The sequence below is a fragment of the Artibeus jamaicensis genome, unplaced genomic scaffold (assembly GCF_021234435.1).
Source record: "Artibeus jamaicensis isolate MK-2021 breed Jamaican fruit bat unplaced genomic scaffold, CSHL_Jam_final scaffold_804, whole genome shotgun sequence".
In the NCBI taxonomy this organism is placed as follows: Eukaryota; Metazoa; Chordata; class Mammalia; order Chiroptera; family Phyllostomidae; genus Artibeus; species Artibeus jamaicensis.
The window spans coordinates 3180337-3198996 of record NW_026522055.1 but is presented as its reverse complement, the minus strand read 5'-3'; the positions used below and the strand labels follow the sequence as shown (position 1 = coordinate 3198996).

General features: G+C 49.5%; 1 protein-coding gene across 2 annotated transcripts in view; it reads right to left on the bottom strand.

Annotated features, from left to right (window-relative positions):
- Nucleotides 1-3277: 3277 nt before the first annotated feature.
- Nucleotides 3278-18660, bottom strand: part of PPP2R1A (protein phosphatase 2 scaffold subunit Aalpha) — a 28369-nt gene continuing 12986 nt past the window's right edge. Inside the window, exons 4-15 of one of the 2 annotated variants that reach the window (XM_037130939.2) lie at nucleotides 17236-17468; nucleotides 16107-16254; nucleotides 15832-15987; nucleotides 13548-13662; nucleotides 13362-13432; nucleotides 12779-12913; nucleotides 10596-10769; nucleotides 10231-10291; nucleotides 9334-9488; nucleotides 7560-7702; nucleotides 5226-5317; nucleotides 3278-3889 (exon numbers count right to left, since the gene is read on the bottom strand). In XM_037130939.2, the coding sequence (XP_036986834.1) occupies nucleotides 3870-3889; nucleotides 5226-5317; nucleotides 7560-7702; nucleotides 9334-9488; nucleotides 10231-10291; nucleotides 10596-10769; nucleotides 12779-12913; nucleotides 13362-13432; nucleotides 13548-13662; nucleotides 15832-15987; nucleotides 16107-16254; nucleotides 17236-17468 (1503 nt within the window). In that variant the 3' untranslated portion in view covers nucleotides 3278-3869. Of the gene's footprint in view, nucleotides 3890-4610; nucleotides 5074-5225; nucleotides 5318-7559; nucleotides 7703-9333; nucleotides 9489-10230; nucleotides 10292-10595; nucleotides 10770-12778; nucleotides 12914-13361; nucleotides 13433-13547; nucleotides 13663-15831; nucleotides 15988-16106; nucleotides 16255-17235; nucleotides 17469-18660 lie in introns of those variants that run through there. The other variant, XM_037130940.2, reaches the window with a different exon arrangement.

Genomic DNA, 18660 nt, shown 5'->3' with positions numbered 1-18660 from the left:
GTGTGGCTCAGTGGTTTCAGTGGTTGGAGCATTGTCCTGTAACTGAAAGGTTCCAAGTTTGATTCGCGGTCAGACCACGTGCCTAGGTTTCAGATTCATCCCTGGTCAGGATGTGACCCCATGTGGCCCCAGTCCAGACATGTACAATTCCTGGTCCCGGCACAGATCCCCAGTCTGGATGCATATGGAGACAACCAATCCATGCTTCTCTTTCATCCATGTTTGTCTCTCTCCCTTCCTCTTTCTTTCTCAAAAAGCTAATGAAAAGTCCTTGGGTGAGGATTTAAAAAAAAAATTTTAGCAGCATTCCTCTCTATTCATTAAAAGCCAGCAGCAGGAGATAACCGACATACTCAAAATATCCAAATCAATGAAGTTACTGATGAAAATGGAAAATGTGTGTTTTATTTTAAAGAAAAACTAAACAGACTACCTAATACTACTCCATAGTAAAAAAGGGAGAGGGAGCGGCCTGAAGAGGAATCAGGGCAGTGTGGTTCATCCTGGCCCCACCTGTCTCATTACCTTGAGCAAGCTCCAGGATCGAGGGCCTAGAACAGCCAACTTTAGCTCCCACAGAGGCTCAGGCTTGCAGAGCAAGCACGGCCTGCAGTGCGGGATGGTCAGTAACTGCTCCTTACACAATAGAGCCATGCTTTCATTTGAGTCTCCCCACTGCAAGTTCATAGAAGTAGAGTCACCCTATACGTGGAAAAGTCAGGACTCAATGGGATCACAGGGCCAGTGGGCCTTTTCAGGTGTCCCATGGCTGAAGCACTGCTCAAGTGAGAGCTGGTAGGTTAAAAGGGCTATGTGACCTCAGGCCACATAAGTAGGGAATTTCTTCAAAAACAAGACAAGCCATAAAGAAACATTGAGCTATACTCAGCAGACTGATTCTTAGTAAATGTGTTAGTTAGTTTGGGATTAGTAAATCTATTATGTTTTCCTAATAGAATGTGTAATTATATAACATTCTATTTATATAAGAATGTATTGCATACTTATCCTAAAATATGAATAAAACAATTATGTCGATTGTTTTTACCACTAAACACTTAATATTTTCCACTAAAAACTAAGATTTTCAGTATAAAAGACATAAGTAAAAAAATAAAACTGAACAGGTCTGGGGTACCCAGACTGGTACAGGGGAGCATGGAGAAGGATGTAGGGGCCAGATCCCAAAGAGCCTCCAGATACCAGGGTGAAGATAGTTCAAGACTGTTCAAGTACCCAAGGGATGCTAAAGCTGTTGGTCCAAAGCCGTGTCCAAGTGTCAAGATTCATGAGTTCATAAGAGATAATAGTTTGTAGACTTTTTTCATTTGGTGTTTTTGTCTGGTCTTAGTGTCAGAGTAATGAGTCAGGAAGTGTTTCTTCTACTTCTCAAAGTTTGTGAAGAATTAGCATTCTTTGGGGCATCCAACCTTTTGGTGTCTCTGCTCCATAATGGGAGAGTTGTCTTGGGCTACACACTAGATACATCGTGACACATAAACACACAAAAAAATCTCAATGTTTTAAGTAAATGTATGATTTTGTGTTAAGCTGCACGTGGCTGGTGGACTGCAGGTTGGACACTCCTGCTTTAATATAATTTAGTAAAGTCATCTGGGCCTGGGATTTTCTGTGGAGATTTTTGATATTACTAACACATTAATATTCCTGCTGTGGTTTCTATTCCAAGTAAGAGGGTAAAACCCTCAACAGCAATCTAAGTCAAGTTTTGTCATTATAGCAGAGCAGGTGAGTTCACGTTTTGCCCCCAGTGACTCATTAAAAAGCCAAGGATTTCCACATTTTGCATCATGGCTAAGACATCAGGACCCGTGTTTCCTACAGTGATTTTTCTTATCTAACTTGTAGGGCCAGCTTCCCTCCTTGGCTGGGCCCTAGGAGGATCTTAAGCTATCGAAGTAGTTTTATGTCTGGATTTGTGGAGTTGTGAACTGGTCAGTCTGTAAGACCACCACATCACACACCCAACACACTGAGTCTGTTTCCATTTCTGGAAAACACAGCTGCACTACAGGAAGTGCTTGGAGACTTCCTCCAGACAGGAGGGACGATAACAGGGCATGTGGTAAGCCTGCAGATGTTTTGATTAGATCTGAGAACTGGAGGGACAGGGCCTTCCTTCCTGACACTCCTTGAGGGTTTGAAAAGTAGTATTAAGTCTGCCACCTCAATCACCCTGTCCTCTCTCCTTGGCCATGACCCTAGCTGAGGCCCTGACCTCACTCTCCAGGACCATCACCCCTGCTACCTCCGTGGCCCCCTGGCCTTATTTGACCCCAGAAGGATCTTCCCAAGTCTCAGCAGACCCTGTTCCTTGGGGCCAAATTCCAGATCTTCACCCTGGTATCTGGAGGCTCTTTGGGATCTGGCCCCTACATCCTTCTCCATGCTCCCCTGTACCATGCCATTTCTCACTTACTCCATTCCCAGTACTGAATTACTTGTTTCCCTGAAGAGGGAAGGCAGCTTTGCAGAGGTTCATGTTATGACCAAAAAAAGGTTGAAGATGTGGAGACAAGTGATCTTATAGGAACAAAGGACATTTTCCACGTGGGAACGAGTGATAAGGCTGGGAATACTTGTATCTTGGTTGCCAAGGTGACTGCATTGTTCCTTTTAGTCCCCAAAACCAGGTGTCACTGAGTTCCAATCTGTCTCCTTCAGAATCTTTTTATTGTTTCTCTTTTTACCCACCATGTCCCTCACTCCACGGTACCTGCTGCAGCTCAAAACTCACTTAAACCAGAATCCTTCCAGGCCTCCAGTCCTCATGTCTCCCCCATCAATTCTAATGCTGTCACTCCATTGCCAAAACACCCTGTGGCTCTTCTGTCTTCCAGCATGATGTTTAAATCCTCACCTTGCTCCAAAATGCTCTATGTACTCTGAAATCAGCCTCAAATCCTTGTGCTGTTGATCCCTGCCCATGTGAGTAGCACAGCTACTATGGAACTCGAAGCCTGTCATTGCACTACTGTTACACTGGCAGGCCTGCTGAGCCACGCCTGCAAGTTTTCACATCTTGGCAGGGACCCTCCACAGCTCAGCCTGACCACGTGGCTGGTTTTTGCTTCTGGTGCAAAAGCACTTTTTAACTGGGACCTGTTCTCTTGGAAACCGCTTTGGAGACATATGTGATCAGGGAAAGAGGTCCAGCCACGGGAGTAAGTCATCTCAAACATTTCAGCCCCAGGAGTCACCACAAGGAGCACTAGGACCTTCTGACTGAACAAAGCCCAGACTACAGAATTATGAGGAAGAATGTATCTTTTATTGTTTGAAGTCACTAAGCTTTGGGTGTGGGTTGTTGTGCAGTAAAATATAACTGAAACACCACGGGTCATTCATTTGAATGTTCCTTCAATTATTACTGGTAGGCTGCCTGCTAAGCTAGAACAGTCGACATCATGCTGAAAGTGATTATATTGCCCCTCCAACCCCCACTTCCCACTTTCATGAATTCTTCACTCACTTAAGTCCTTCAAATATTTGTATCCTAGGAAAGGTACATCTGTGCTGGGCCAGGGGCATGGCCACAATGAGCTTAAACCGCAGGCCTTGCCCTTATGAAACTCACATAAAATAAGCTAATAATGGGAAAAACAGGGTTTCATTCACCCTCATTCCTCCAGGACCCAATTGGGCCTATATTAAAAACAGTAGGGACTCACTAATGTAAGGACTGAGCTGGTGAAATCACCCTGCCACCCAATATACCAATTTCCCCTCCGCCCCGTTGAGTCAAATTTCACTGAAGTATCACACCCTGCTGTCCACTGTGAAACCTTACATGCACCGCCATCCACTAAGTCTCTTGTTCCTCTGTCCAGGACTCACTGGCCCCTGCATCAGTTAGAATTCAGGTGACCTGCAAGTGATGAAATCCCAAACGAACAGTCACTCAAACAGTTTAACTCGGCTAGGTAACTGATACCGATATGGGTGTTCACAGTGTCAGGACCAGTGCTCTTCTGATCCTGTTCTGTTCACACTGATTGGCCAGAATTTAAGTTACCTGCCACACCAAATTTCAAGAGACCTGGGAAACTGCCTTAAATCCAGGCAGTCATCTCTCCTGCTCCGTTACAGCCCTGATTATCCTGAGACCCTCTCAGGGGCAGGACACAGCCCCAAAGAGGTTCTCTGGCAAGTCAGAGCTACCCTCACTGACTGCTTCTCTGTGCCAGGCACCACAACGCACCTGACATGCATGAACTCATTTAGTCTTCACAGCCAGCCCTACAGTCTAGATGCTACAGTTACTCCCATTTTACAGTGTACAAAACCAAGTTCAGAGAGACCTGGTAACTTGCTCATGGTTACACAGCTCTTAAAGAACTGGGATTTGGACCTAGGCAGTCTGGCTCCAAGGCACCTGCTCTTCACCACCACCAGTGTCTGCAAAACTGAACTGAATACAGGACTCTGCTGAGCAGTGCCACCTCAAGGACCCTCTATTCTGTAGGCCAGCTGCACTCCCCAGGGGAATCCATGCCCAGTAATTAGGGCTTTCCCCAAAGACAGGGCAGAGACCGTGGCCCTGATATGGAGCTCCCTCCTCCATGCTAGTGACAGACCAGAGAACCAGCTACTTCTAGACCTTTATTTCTCTGTGAAAAGGGGTGGGGGTCGGGGGGAGAATAAAATAAAAACGACACAGTTGACACACACAAAAAAAAAACCACTGAGGGGGAGGAAGGGAGGTGGAGAAGTAGATTGGGGAGGGGTCCCCATTACAGCAGCAGGAACCAGTGACCTTGGATGTTCACCTCTCTCCCCCCTCAGGTGGGAGTGGCCACCCCTTTCTCCCAGGGTCACTGCCCTGTTCCACCTTGTGCTCCCCCAGCCCCTTGGAAGGTAGACAGTGAGAAGTCAGATTCCCAGGCTGGGGAGAAGAGGAACCGTGCTGGGGTGGGGCCTGGGGTCAGACCATGCACAGGGAGTGAAAGCCAAAGGCCCCCCGCCGTCTCCCAAAGGAGGGAACTTGGGGCCTGGGGGTGGACACCAGAGGCCGGCGTTGGCTCCTCTTCCAGCATCAGGCGAGAGACAGAACTGGGGGAACAGGAACAGGCGGGAGTCAGAACCACAGGAAGCCCGCCCACAGCTGCTCCTGTATCTCCCCTGCCAGGAGCTGCTGCTCCCAGGCCTTGGCCCCTCCTTGCACACCACCCTCCCGCTGGGTCTCCGAGTTCTCAAAGCCTTACCAGTCAGGGCCTCCTGGGCAAAGTACTTGACGTCCACATCCTGATCCTGGGTCAGCTTCTCTAGGATGGGCTTGACTTCACTCTGCAGTGTGCTGAAAGGAGAAGGGGAAGGCAAAAGAAAGGGTGAGCTGGGCAGGGCTGGGGATACAAGGTACGGACACAGGCTCACATGGGAATTAAGAGGTCTCTGGGCCCAGAACAGGCACAGGGAGGTCAGACAAGCTGGGCAACGGGGGCAGAGAATCACAGAGCCCACAAGTCTCCGAGGCCAACAGATGGATGTCTTTCATTCGTTTAACCTGCTTACTGAGTCCTACTGGGGATGAGGTGTGAACAAAAGTAAATCCAACACTCTTCATTCTTGTCCATGAGGAGCTTGGGCTAGGAGTGAGACAAAGCCAACTGATGGTAAGAAACAGAGGAGCCAAGTTCTAAAAGGGAAGTACTTGACCCTCCAGGAGCTCAGAAGAGCCACCTGCTGTCCTGGAAAGGTGCCAGGGAAATCTGTCTTCATGGACAGTCCACTGTGTTTGGAAATGAAGGTACACTTCAGAGAGGGACTAAAAGTGTGGGGTGATGTCCTGGACCAGACGCAAAGAAAGTCATCAGAGAGGCAGGCATCGTGGGAAGGGGTTCCAGGTGACAGACAGCTCCTCTCCTTCCCCATATATTCATTCTCACTTCTATCATCTAGATCTGTCCAATTTTTTAACTCGATATAAATGGATATCGAGTTCAATAAATATAAATTTTTGAAGTCGATGTAAATTTTTCCTGGGTCTAGCTTCTCACCCAACAAAATGGTGCAAGTCGTGAAAGGCAGCTTTATTGTTGAGTACAGCACTTTCTTTTCACTGCTGAATAGTCTTCCTTGTGTGAACACCACAGTTTACCCACTGTACTGTTGTTGGGCTCTTGGGTGGTTTCCATTTCAGGGAAAATGGGAGTAAAGCTGCCACATTCTTCTGTTAAAAATAAACACTCACATCTCTAGGATACGTACCCAGGAGTGGATGTGCCAGCGCGTGGGGCGTACCTTCACTAGATTTCACCAGTTTTCAAAGAGACTGCACCCTTCTACAGCCCTGCCTGCAGCACGCCAACACCAAATGACCGAGCTTTTTATAGTTTAGTCATTCTGGGGTGTGTTTTCACTTGCATTTTCCTGATGCAAGTGATGCATTTCCTGATGCATTTTCCTGACTAGTGACGTTGAACATCTGATTATTGTATGCTCATTAGCTACGTGGGAATCTCTTTTGTAAGTACTTGCTCAAATCTTTTTTTTTTTCCTCTTGCCCATCTCTTTCTTGGGTTTTCTTTGTGGTGGCAACTTGCAGGACAGTATTCTGAATAAGGTGTCCTGCCGGAAATGTGCACTGCAAATGCCTCCTCCGGGTCAATGGCCTGCTAGTGTACATTCTCATGCGTGTTCTCTCGATGTTCTTCATTTTACTCAGGGACAACTTATTTTTTTCCTCTGGTGAGCTTTTTAAAAATCTCTGCCTACCATTAAGTCTTGAGGATATTTTCTGATGCTTTCTTCTAAGATCTTTTTTTTTTTCTCTTGATACTTCTGATTCTGTTATCTCCAATTTTATGCACTCAGGTGAATGGTTTTCCTCCCACATGCCTATCAAACTGACCCAGCCGTCTATGGAAAATACCCGCTTTCCTCTCTCAACCGCAGTGGCACAAGCTGAATACACACAGGTCATCCTGTCCCACTGGCCATTCAAAAGCTGTGCCAACACCTCACTTTTTCATTACGGCAGTATCATAGTGAGTCTTGGTCTCTGGTAGTGCAAGTATTCCAACTCTCTCCTTCTATAGGATCTCCTTGGCTTTTCAGACCTTTGTGTTTCCCTGTGAATTCCAGAACCAACCTGTCACTGCTGAGATTACACTGGACTCTGACATGAATTTGGGGAACCATCCCATCCAAAAATATTACATAGGTCTTTTTTAATTCTCAGAGCAGCGGTTTTATAGTTTTCACTAGAGGTATACACATCTTTCATTAACTTCACTCTTGGCCATTTCATGGTTTTGGTGCCCTTATAAATTACACACACACACAAAGATATCTGTATCTGTTAATTTCATTTTCTAATGATTTGTTAGCATATAGACCTGCCACCCTCTTACCGCTTCCCACCAGGTGAGGCAGGCCACGTGAATTCTCATTCTACACCTGAGGAAATGAACACCGTGGGAAGAAGAGACCCACCCCAATGACACAGAAAGGGAAGAGCAGTGCTCTGTTTTCAAAGGTCAAAAATTACGATGACCAAACTTGCCCTGCCAGTGTGTAAGGGTCAGTACGGGCCTCACCTGTTGTCCAGGATGGGTCCTATCTTCTGCAGGGACTTGGCCACATTGAAGCGGACGTTGGCGACAGGGTCCCCAGCCATACGCAAGACTGTAGGCAGCATGTGCTTTGTGGTGATGTCCTGCCCACAGACCTCAGACAAGACCTGGGATGAGTGGCAGAGGGGTGATTATCCAAAGTTCATGGCTAACTCTCACTTTCTTCTTCCTCTGACCAGGCCACCTCAGTGATTACCAGGCCTGAGGATAAAGCTGAGCAATATGGGGACTCTTGAGCCCATAGTTACCCTCCCAGGGGACCATTTATCTTCCCGAAGTTCCCATCTCCCCTATCACCCTCCTAACACTACTATCACCTGGCCCAGGTAACTCTCAGCCTAGGTGGTCCCAGACCCATCCCTAGACTTCCCTTCATCCTCTGGGGATGGGCTTGATTCCTAAACCCCAGACCCCTTCCTTAGTTCAGTGGTCTCCAAGGTGAGGCATGGGCATAAATGATCTGAACACTTAGTTACAACTGTTTTTAAATGTTATCCTTTTGCCATGGTTGATGCGGCTCAGTAGACTGAGTGCTGGCCTGCGAACCAAAAGGTCACGGGTTTGATTCCCAGTCAGGGCACATGCCTGGGTTGTAGGCCAGGTCCCCAGATGGGGGTGTGCAAGAGGCAACCGACTAAAGTTTCCCTCATGCTTTGATGTTTCTCTCCCTCTTCTTCTCCCACCCCCTCTCTGAATACGTAAATAAAATCTTAAAAGAAAACAAAAAAAGAACACATTAAAAAAAAGTTATCCTTTTTTCTAGCCACATGTATGATTTCTTCGTAAAGACCAGGAAGGAGCACTTGCTCTTATTTCCTAACTGTTCTAAGCCCTTTGCATGTACAACCAGGTTACTGTCACAACCTGATGAAGAAAGTGCTGTGATTGCCAGCACAAATCCTTTCCAGATGAGAAAACTCAAGCACTTAGAAGTGAGATCTGCTTCCCAAAGTCTGCAGCTAGGAAACTCAAGAACTAGAATTAAAAACTAGGTCTGTGCCCTGGCTACTGTGGCTCAGTTGGTTGCAGCATCAACACATAAAATGAAAGGCTACAGGTTCAATCTTCCGTTGGGGCGTGAACAAGAGGCAACCAACTGATCAATGTTTCTCTCCTTCTCTCTCCCGTCCCCTCTCTTTAAAATCAATAAGCACATCCTTGGGTGAGGATAAAAATAATAAAAACTAGGTCTAAGTCCTGATGGGTAGCTCAGTTGGTTAGAGTTTTCTCCCAATATGCCAAGGTTGCAGGTTCGATCCCCGGTCAGAGCACATGCAAGAATCAACCAATGAATGCATGAGTAAGTGGAACAACAAATGGATGTTTCTCTGCTTCTCCCTCTCACTTCCTCTCTCTCTAAAATCAATAAAAAAAATAGGTCTGACTCTACAGCCTGTACACTTTCCCATTCTATCATAAATAAATATGCATGCCAACATACGGGAAATGATAGGGTGCTCAGAAAGGTTTGGGTTATCACTGCTTCAACAGGCTGAGTGCCCCTCCCTTGTCTTGAGTTTCCCACCAGGCGGGTACCCACCCCCTAGAGGCCCTGAGACTCTGACTGGGGGAGCCCCAACATCTGGCCTACAGTTTCCTAGGGTTACATCCCTGCCACCCCAGGTCGCCACCACTTCCCCACTCCTAAGCCAACTGTATCCCCTGAGGACCCTCCCCCCGCCTCTCCCAGGCCTGCCTAGTTCCCAGGGACAAGCGGGTGGGTAGGTGGGGTGCTCACATTGATGCAGAAGAGTGTAGTCATGCGGTGCAGGTAGTTGGGATCCCCAGACATGGCCAAGACCTTGGGGATGATAGTGGCGTGGGCCCACTCCTTCCCAAACTTCTCCACCAGCTTCTTCAGGTTGCTGGTGGCCGCCTCGCGGATGGCATAGACTGCAGGAGAGCAAGGGGGACACAGCAGGGACTCAAGAGATGAAGGACTGATGTGTGTGGGATCTAACAGCCACGCTCTCTACTGGCTCCTGAGCAGCCCACAGCCCCTAGGTCTCAGGCCGCCAAGTGACTCAATAGCTCCTCACAAAAGGGCTCACTACACGCTAAATGTGGGCTTTTCTTCTCATGCAGTATCCTCTCAACAGTCCCAAGACAAAGATTCCATTACTGGATTCGTTTTACAGATGGGTCCAAGGGCTTTAAGAAGTGATATGCCCAGGCAAAGAATTTAGTGCTTAGTACTTGAAATGGTGCCTGGTACAGACAAACGTTAACTTCTGGGGTTTTTTTTACCAGTCTTAGTGAAAACAGTGAGCCATGCTCACAATGGCCCAGAAATTCTGGGATGAGAAGTCCCAGGTTTCATGAAAGGAGTGTGGTAGGTGACCTGCTTAATAAGCTTCAAAAGCCAGGAGGTGCGATTCAAACCCAGGCCTGTCTGCTCGGTGGCCTTTGGACTCTCCACTACACTAGGCAGCCCCTGAGTGACCTGTTATGTCCCCCTCCAACCCTACACCTCTCCAGGATTCTAAAAAGCAAGGGAATTGGTCCACATCTGATGAGCATCTGATGAGCAAGGAGAATGACTCCAGCCTGCCCACTCCCCACACCGGCCCCAGTCAACTTGCCACCCATCTTCCTGGAGCCCCATCTCCTCCACCAGCCCACGGGAGGCACTCACCATGATCCACAAGCCAAGCCATGCACAAGGAGTTGAGTTTCTCATCAAAAAACTCCACCCCCTGCAGGAGAGAATGAGTTAAGGGATGGAGGGAGTCTGGGTGGTTTCCAGCAAATCCCCACACAGACAGCCACCTCTCAGCTTCTCCAGAGGAGCTCCTTTCCCTTCTTTTCCTAATGAATTCTATTCATCTTCTAGGGCCCTATTTCCTAGGCCCCTTCCTCCCACTTCCCAGACAGTCCTCACAGCTTACAGTGCTGGTAACAGCTCCCTCATCTCACTGCGCCCTCATCTCACTGCACCCTCACTAGGCCCTGGCGGTTCCTCCCCTGGCAGTGTGCCTGGCACCCAGCCTCCTCACTCACCAGCTGTCCAGCTAACAGGGGCATATACTCAATGATGGCCAGCCGCACTCGCCACTTGGCGTCCTCAGCCAGTTCCACGATGGCAGGGAGCAGGGACTGGGAGAGCTGCCGGATGCCAATCACCTCATTTACACAGTCCAGGTTGGAGATGATGTTCAGCCGCACCTCTGGGCACTGAGGAGAGGACAGGAGGGTTCTGAGAGCATGCACTGCACATGGTGACCCAGGACAAGGTGAAAAGAGCTCAACACCATCAACTCTGTAACAGACATCTCCTGAGAACCGACTACTGCTCAGACCCAGCTCCCAGCCCTGGGAGCACATTAAAAGCACATGAGAAGCAAGCAACATGGATTAAGGGAAGCAGCTTTTCAAATCTCATAAAGAGCACAAGAAATGTTCAGCTATTTTGAAGGACTTGCAGGACTCCGAGTATAAAAACAGGGAACACTGGAAAATGTAAACATGTAATAATCCCACTGTGCTGTTTGCTAGCTGGGAACACTTCTGGGTATCAAACTGTGACAAGGAAACATCCATCCAACCTCAAAGGGTGGGTAAGCCTATTCAAGTGCGCACCACAGAGTCTGATCCACAAGTGGCTAAACACTGTGGGAGCTTATGATGATCACTTCTATTACTTTTATTCTCTCTGCTAGTCCTTGAGCTCAGCAAGGAGCACGTCCCATTCAGCCTTCTCTCCCTCTAGTACCCAGCATAGTCTGTAGTCCACAGCAGGTGCTCAATACGTTGCTGCTGAAAGAATGAACAATGAAACAAAGAAGTATTTTTAAACTGCCTGCTGACTACCAATATTATGAGCACTGATTTACTATATATATATATATATATATATATATATATATATATATATATATCCCATTTACCTTCCATAAAGTATGTGAAGCAACTTATACAACAAGGTATATAAACACAATTAACTCTTGCTCATTGAAACAAGAGCCTTACCAGGTCCTTGTCCTACATCACATATTCTAGACAGTAGACCCAGGGCTAATCCTCTCTAATGTGCAACAAGGAATAAATGAATCAATGAAGAAATGTATGCAAGTATGCAAGTATGCAGTGCAGTAAAGGGTTACTCAGCAGGCTGGCACATTCCAAAGGATGGTCTCTAAGCCCCTGGACTATTCTGCCTGGTTAGTCTTTGTTTACCTGGGTGCCTGGGGCCATGAACTCTGAGAAGGTGGGGACACAGTAATAGGTCAGCCAGGCTGGTGGCGCCATCCCAGGCTGAGGTGGACTTCCCTATCAGCAGCACTTCGTGACACCGCACATCATTAGTGGGAAATGTGAGTGCTGTCCACGTGACTCCAGCAGCAGAGGACAACTAGAAGCTGGTGGCCCTGTACTTCCCTGGCTGTGGGACTTCGCTCTTTCTTCAACAGTACTCTTGGGATTCCTTCCTAACACCCACATCTCTTCCAGCTCCTCCATTCACCAGATTTAAGTCCATACTCCTTCTCTGGCTGGGGCCCATGAGCCCCCCAGCCATTGCCCAGCACTCTCTCTCACCTTCTGTACCCCAGGCCAACTAAGCTAGGGATGCTCACACGACAGCCTCTGGTTAATGGGGTACAAAGGTGTGAGTAGGCCGATGGGTGCCCTCTTTTGGGCATTGCTCTTACAGACCTAGGCCTGCTGCTGTCCAGTGCCTTCTCCCTTCGTGCTGGCTGGGAGGTGCTAAAAATCAGTGCAGCCGATTCAGACCTGGAGGGCTCTGAGGAAGGCAAAGCTAAATGCCCACATAGGCCCACCCACCTCTGGACTATTGTGAGAGAAACGATTCCCCATCTTATTTAGGCCACTGTATTTTGGGAGCTTAGCTTGTACCACAATAAACATAAACCTGTACTGTCGTGGAAACATGGGATCACCCACATGTCTCTCCACTGCCAATCTCTCTCTGAGGATCAAAACCTTCTTGTCTATTCTGGCACTTTCAATGCCCAGGAAAAGGGCTAGCACAGAGTAAGGGCAGGCAAAACAACTGCCCAATAAGCGAACAAGTGACTGCACAGTCCATCGAGCCCACATTCACTCATCAGAGAGCTGGGGGTCTGCTGGGATTCTAGGAGATAACTGGCCAATCTGAGAAAACAGCTGACCCAGCATCAGTTGCCTCTGCAAACCTGAATTCAGAGCCTGCCCAGTGCCCTTACCTCATCCTTCAGCTGAGCCAGGAAGAGGGGCAGGAGGTGCTCAATGGTGTTGTCTTTACCCAGGATGGGAGAGAGGCCCATGATGACTGAGGCCAAAGCCGATTTGACGTGTTGGTTGGCGTCAGACACCAGCTCCTGGGAGGGAGAAGAAAGGGGCAACCACAGGGTTAGAGGCCAAGTACACTCCAGTGCCTACAAAGCCTGAGTTGTGGTCTGCTTTTGCCCTTGTCACTCACGGAGCAGGGACGGCTCAGGTTACAAGGGGAATTATAATTTCCTGTATGTCCCACCTGCTTTGTGTTCAATGGCTCCTGCTCTAGCGGTCCCCATCTGACCCCAAAGCATTCTGGATGTGGGGACTCAGCGGCCTTTCCCATGAGGGGGAAGCCACGCCCATGCTGAAGCTCAGCTCTTAGCCTCAGATTTTGCCTGCCCTCAGGGTCCCCAACTACTTCAAACCCAAGGTGGCCCAGTCCTGGAAAGCTGGAACTCGTTTGTGCCTGGCTGTCCCTAAAGCCCAATCTCCTCTCTTCCTTTTGGCAGGCTCCAGTCTGCTCTACTCCTCCCACCAAATCCCCTTTACCTTGATGCAGGGCAAGATCTGGGTCATGATCACATTCTCCCGACAGTCAGCTGAGAGATTTTCACAGAATTCTGTGGACAGAGGAAGGGAGAATGGTGCAGTGAGACCTGATGTCCTGGTTCTACCCCACCCACCTGCACCTCCAACCCCCACCCACTTGCGGTGTTTCTGGTCGCCAGCACCAACCTTTGACCTTGTGGGAGGCTGCGGCCCTCACCTCGGCCTCACAGTCTTTCATCAGGTTCTGGAAGGCAGGGACCAGGTCTGTCTTGGTGATCTCAGGCCCCACAGCTTTCTGGAGCTGCAGAAAGGGCAGGAGGTGAGGGAAAGTGAGAGGGTTTAGAAAGCTCTCTGGGCAAATGAGACCAAAGTCAAAACTAAAGGTACCAGAATTAAGGGCAAAAGTATGACCCTAAGTATTGCCAAGATCTAATCCTGGCCCCGGGGGTGACCCCAGGCAAGTCTCTGGACCTCTGGGCTGAGGTTTCCTCACTGTGTGGGGCAGTTGGGCAGGGCAGGGTAGTGGTTACAAGTATGGCTCTGCAGTCCAATTGCCTGGCTCAAATTTACTTATCAACTGTGTGAACTTGAATGGGTCAGTTGACATCTCCGATCCTGTTTCCTTCAAAGGAAAACGCAAACCACAAGGGTACCTACTGCATACTGGTGGTGTGTACGTGAAAAATAGTAAGAGACCTCCATATGGCTCAGGCAATTTGGGTTGGGTTTTCCATTACCTGATCCAAAAACATTCTGATATAGTGGCTCTTGCTGTTTGATTTATGTACTTCTGGCTTTTTTCTTTTCTTTTTTAAAGATTGGTTACAGGAAGCACTTAGGTAAGAAGGCATGCTGGGCCCTGCCTGTCCTGACACCAGGGTTCTACTGCAAACCGGGTCTTGAAGACCTGGTAGGCAGCAGGGTAGTTCGAGGCTTAGAAGGAAAAAAACAAGTAGAGACCCTGGAGGGCCTAATGCTATCCTGGGCAAATGCCACCTTGTATTCATACCACAAATGCACTGTTTAACCACCCAAGATCCCTGCTCTCACAGAGCTGAGCTCTTATCTAACCCCAGTGTGAACCAGGTCACGCTGTCCAGGAGCCAGGGACGGGAAGAAGCCTCTTCCTTTGTGGTACTGAGGCTCTCAAAAGAGCCACGGTAGCACAGCCATGTCGTGCTAACATTTTTGCAAAGGAAAACAGATGGTCCTGGGAAATGTCATCCTCAGGCTCCAAGTCCTTCAAGCAAACACCAGGGGAGATATTCATGGAGACAGGGAGCCACAGGATGGACTGGCTGAGGCCTCTCTGCTTAGGCCCTGCCTATCTCTCCACTCCGGTTTCCTCTCTGAAGGGCCCCCGGGGCCAGCCCTGAATGTGCCTGCCTGGGCTTGCTCCCCACTCCACGGGTCCTTTGCATGTGCTGCCCTTTTCCTACATCAGTTCCTGCTCCAGCTCTCACCCACTCATGTTCTAGAATCAGCTGTCACACCACCTCCTCTCCTTAATGTGTCCATGCGCACGTATGTGTGAGCCCCAGCACCCCGGATACTTGACTACGACATTTATTCCCCTGGACATTCCCCTTGAGGCCATCTGTTCCATGACAGATGGGAATGTGCCGAATTCACAGCATTCCAGTGCCCACCAAAGAACTGGTACTCAACACACATGGCGAGTGGGATCAAAGCACAGCTGAGTGCCATGGAAAGAGACTCCTGGGACAAATGTGGGATTTGTTCCCGTTCTGTCTGCCTGTGGTTTCACTCACGAGTCAAGCATTTGGGCCTGTGCTCCCCCCGCCAAGATGCACATGTTGAAGTCTCAACCCCCCAGCATGTCAGAAGGTGACTGTATTTGAAGACAGGGTCTCTAATGCATTAAAGTGCACTGAGGTCATTAGGGCAGCTCTAAAGCAAAATGACTGCAGTCATTAGAGGGAAAATTAGGACAAGCACATGCACAGAGGGATGACTACGTGAGGACACAGGGAGAAGACAGCCATCCGTAAGGCAAAGAAATAAATCTCAGCAAAACTACCCAGCTGACACCTTAACTTCAGACTTGTAGCCTCCAGAACTGTGAGGAAATGGAGTACACCCAGTGTGTGGTATTTTGCAACAGCAGCCCCAGCAAACTCACACAGGCTATGTCATCCCTTTTGTCCAAAGACAGAAAGTTTGATCAGGTCAGGAAGGCACACACATTACCCTTCTCTGCTCCTGGGCACCCTCTCCCATGGAACTTGGCCCTCAGAGCCCTTCTCAACATGGTGCTTCGAGTTGCCACTATCAAGCAACCAGGTTGGCCTGTGACGTAAGGTCCGACGGGACGATCAGAGATTGCACTGCTCACACCGGTGATGTCACGATGGTGAACTAAAACCCAGCTGCTAGTTGTGCCACCCCTTTGCATTTGAGGGCCTCACTTTGCCTATACGTGAGACACTGTCAACAGTCCCTCCCCTACCTCTGTGAACTTGTCGGCCACCATGTATCGGACACGCCAGGACTTGTCCTCAGCAGCCTGGCGCAGGGTGGGCATCACCAGGGCCTCCAGATCCTCCTGGGGCAGGAGCTGGGCGATGTTCACGCACGCCTCCACTGCCAGCAGCCGCACCGAGTCCTGTGGGGAGGATGTGGGCAGAGAGAGGGCAACAGAGGCCCCGTTACCACTGGGATTCCCTTTCGGATGCAGGGCCTGCCAGAGGGAGGGGTTGGGGAGGGCCGGAGAGCAAAACCCACCTGCTCGTCAGAGGCCAGGTTGGAGAACATGGGGATGATCTCACTCTTGACATTGTCCAGCTCCAGCACCTTGGCGAACTCCCCCAGCTTGGAGGCTGCGGCCCGCCGCACCATGGGGGTATCATCTGAGCACAGGTTCCGGAAGTACCTGGGAGTCAGGATGGGGCTTAGGAGGAGGAATCCTGGGACCTCAAGGCAGCGGGCAATATGGCAAAGAGGAACAAGCAGACTGTAGTCACAAAGGTCCTGACTTTTGCTCTCTGCATCTTCCCTGCCCTATATAATGAGCCAATAGGGACAGTACCTATTCCACGGGGTCATCGTGAGGCTTAAGTGAATTCACGTGTGTGAGCACACAGCGGCCTGTCTGCACATGAGTCTGTAGAGAACGGTGGGTGCTGATTACATTATAATGACCACATCAAACTGTGAAGCTGAGATGGTCAACTGGGGCAACTCAAAGGTTTACTTTGCAGCAGTGACCTCTCCAACGGGTCACGGTAGGCTGAAAGCAGATCTCTAAGCACGTGTGGGCAGCTGTCCACCTGTACTCTGGGTGAGTAAGGGTTCAGGGCCTAGGCTTGCTACTCAAAAGTCTGTGGGCTTGGTGGGTACACACAAGTCCAGAGGGAGGAGACAAAACACATTAATGGAAATTTCCATTAAAAATTAAAACCATTTTCATTCATTCTTCAGGAAGGCAAGTTTGGCATATAAGGAATTCCCTGAGTATCAGGCCCAGGGGGAGGAGCATGGAGGAGGCTGAACCAAGAGATAGTGCATCTGCACCTGGGGCGGGCCTAAGACAGCACCACACATCACCCGTTACGTACTTTTATGTGCCACATTCTGTTCTAAGCACTTCACCTGCAGTAATTCTTTTAAATCCTCATAAGAACCAATGGTTCAGAAGGAACTGTCATTTCCACTTCATAAATGAGCAAGGGGCAGTGTCTGGATTGGAGACCAGGCCTTTGGTGACACTTTGGTGACACCAGGCCTTCGGTGACTCTCTGAAGAGTGGGAAGGGAGCTGGGGGCTGAGAGAGCTCAGGAGTGTTTGGGACCTGGGGAGGCCTAAATAGGCTAGGGCTTGAGAGAAGAGGACCAGGCTGAGGGGCAGGACTCACTGCCGAAGTTCTGCCTTCACGGCACTGGATACTCGGGGGTAGCAGACAGAGAAGAGGCCGCAGGCCGAGGTGCGGGAGGTGAACCAGTCGCCGCCCGCCAGCCGCTTCACCAGTGGCACGAAGTGGGCCTCCAGGTCAGAAGGCGAATGCTCATGTGAGATGGCCCGCAAGGACTCCACAGCTTTGTCCCGCACCACTGTCTCCTCCACCGTGGCCAGCGACTCCAGGGGTGGCTACAGCACAGAGCATGAGGTCACAGGATGGCTCCCTCCCCAGCACCCCCGGCCCTGGAGCCCTGACCCTCCATGGGTTCATTTTCTCCAGAAACCTTCTGTGATCACCCCATCCAGCATGTCTTCTCTGAAGAACCACAACAAGCCTTGTTTAGAGGTCCTTAAGGCAGCTTTAGTGTGGTGGGTCTAGGAACCTCAAAATGGTAATGTCACTTTTTCTTTAAAAAAGTATCTTTGGAATATCAAGGTAACTCCCCCCTGCTTTTTTAGATTTTGTTTATTTTTAGAGAGAATGGGAAGAGAGGGAGAGAAACATCAATGTGCAAGAGATACAATGATGGGTTGCCTCTCACAAACCCCCAACAAGGAACCTGGTCCGCAACCCAGGTAAGTGCCCCAATCAGGAATTGAACCGGTGACCTTTTGGTTCAGAGGTCAGCACTCAATCCACTAAGCCACACCAGCCAGGGCGACTCATGTCACTTTCTGAGGAGAGGACCACAACTATCACTAGCTTCACACACCAGGCTGTAAACCAGGCCACCGGACTCCAGGGCCTCCAAGGGCTGAAAAGCACAGCTGTGGTTTCTGACAGGCGACTGCATCAGGAGCTCACATTAGCAGGGGACCCCAGGGCTTGGGACTACTCAATGGTTTGTTAGTGTGAGGCCTTGGAGGGACACTTGATTAGCTCATCTGTGTCCCCAGAGCCCAGCAGAACTCCTACCACAGGGCAGGAACCCAGCACTGACCTAAGGAAGGGGGACTCTATCAGTCTATGTTGTTCAGATAAAGGTGTGGAGGTCTGAAGTCCAGTGTGGCCTGACAGATACAAGAAAAGAAGGCAGGAAGAAATCAAAGGAAAATGCTGCCAGAGCCCAGGTAGGTAACAGAATGAAGCACTGCGCAAAGGTGACAGGCGGGGACAACAGAGAGAGGCAGAGCCCGTGGCATGCAGCCTGGACAGGACAGCTGCTTCCCAGCTCATCAACCATCACTGAGGGAGCCCGGGGGGGGGGGGGGGAGACACGCACGGATGACACAGCTGGTAAAAGCCAACCTGGTTTTCCAAGAATGGCCAAAGGGCCAGGTTTAAGTACAAAAAAAATCTCTTTTAACCCATGGTACATCATGGATGGACCTTGAAGACACCATGCTAAATGAAATCAGCCGGTCAGGATTTCCAAGATGC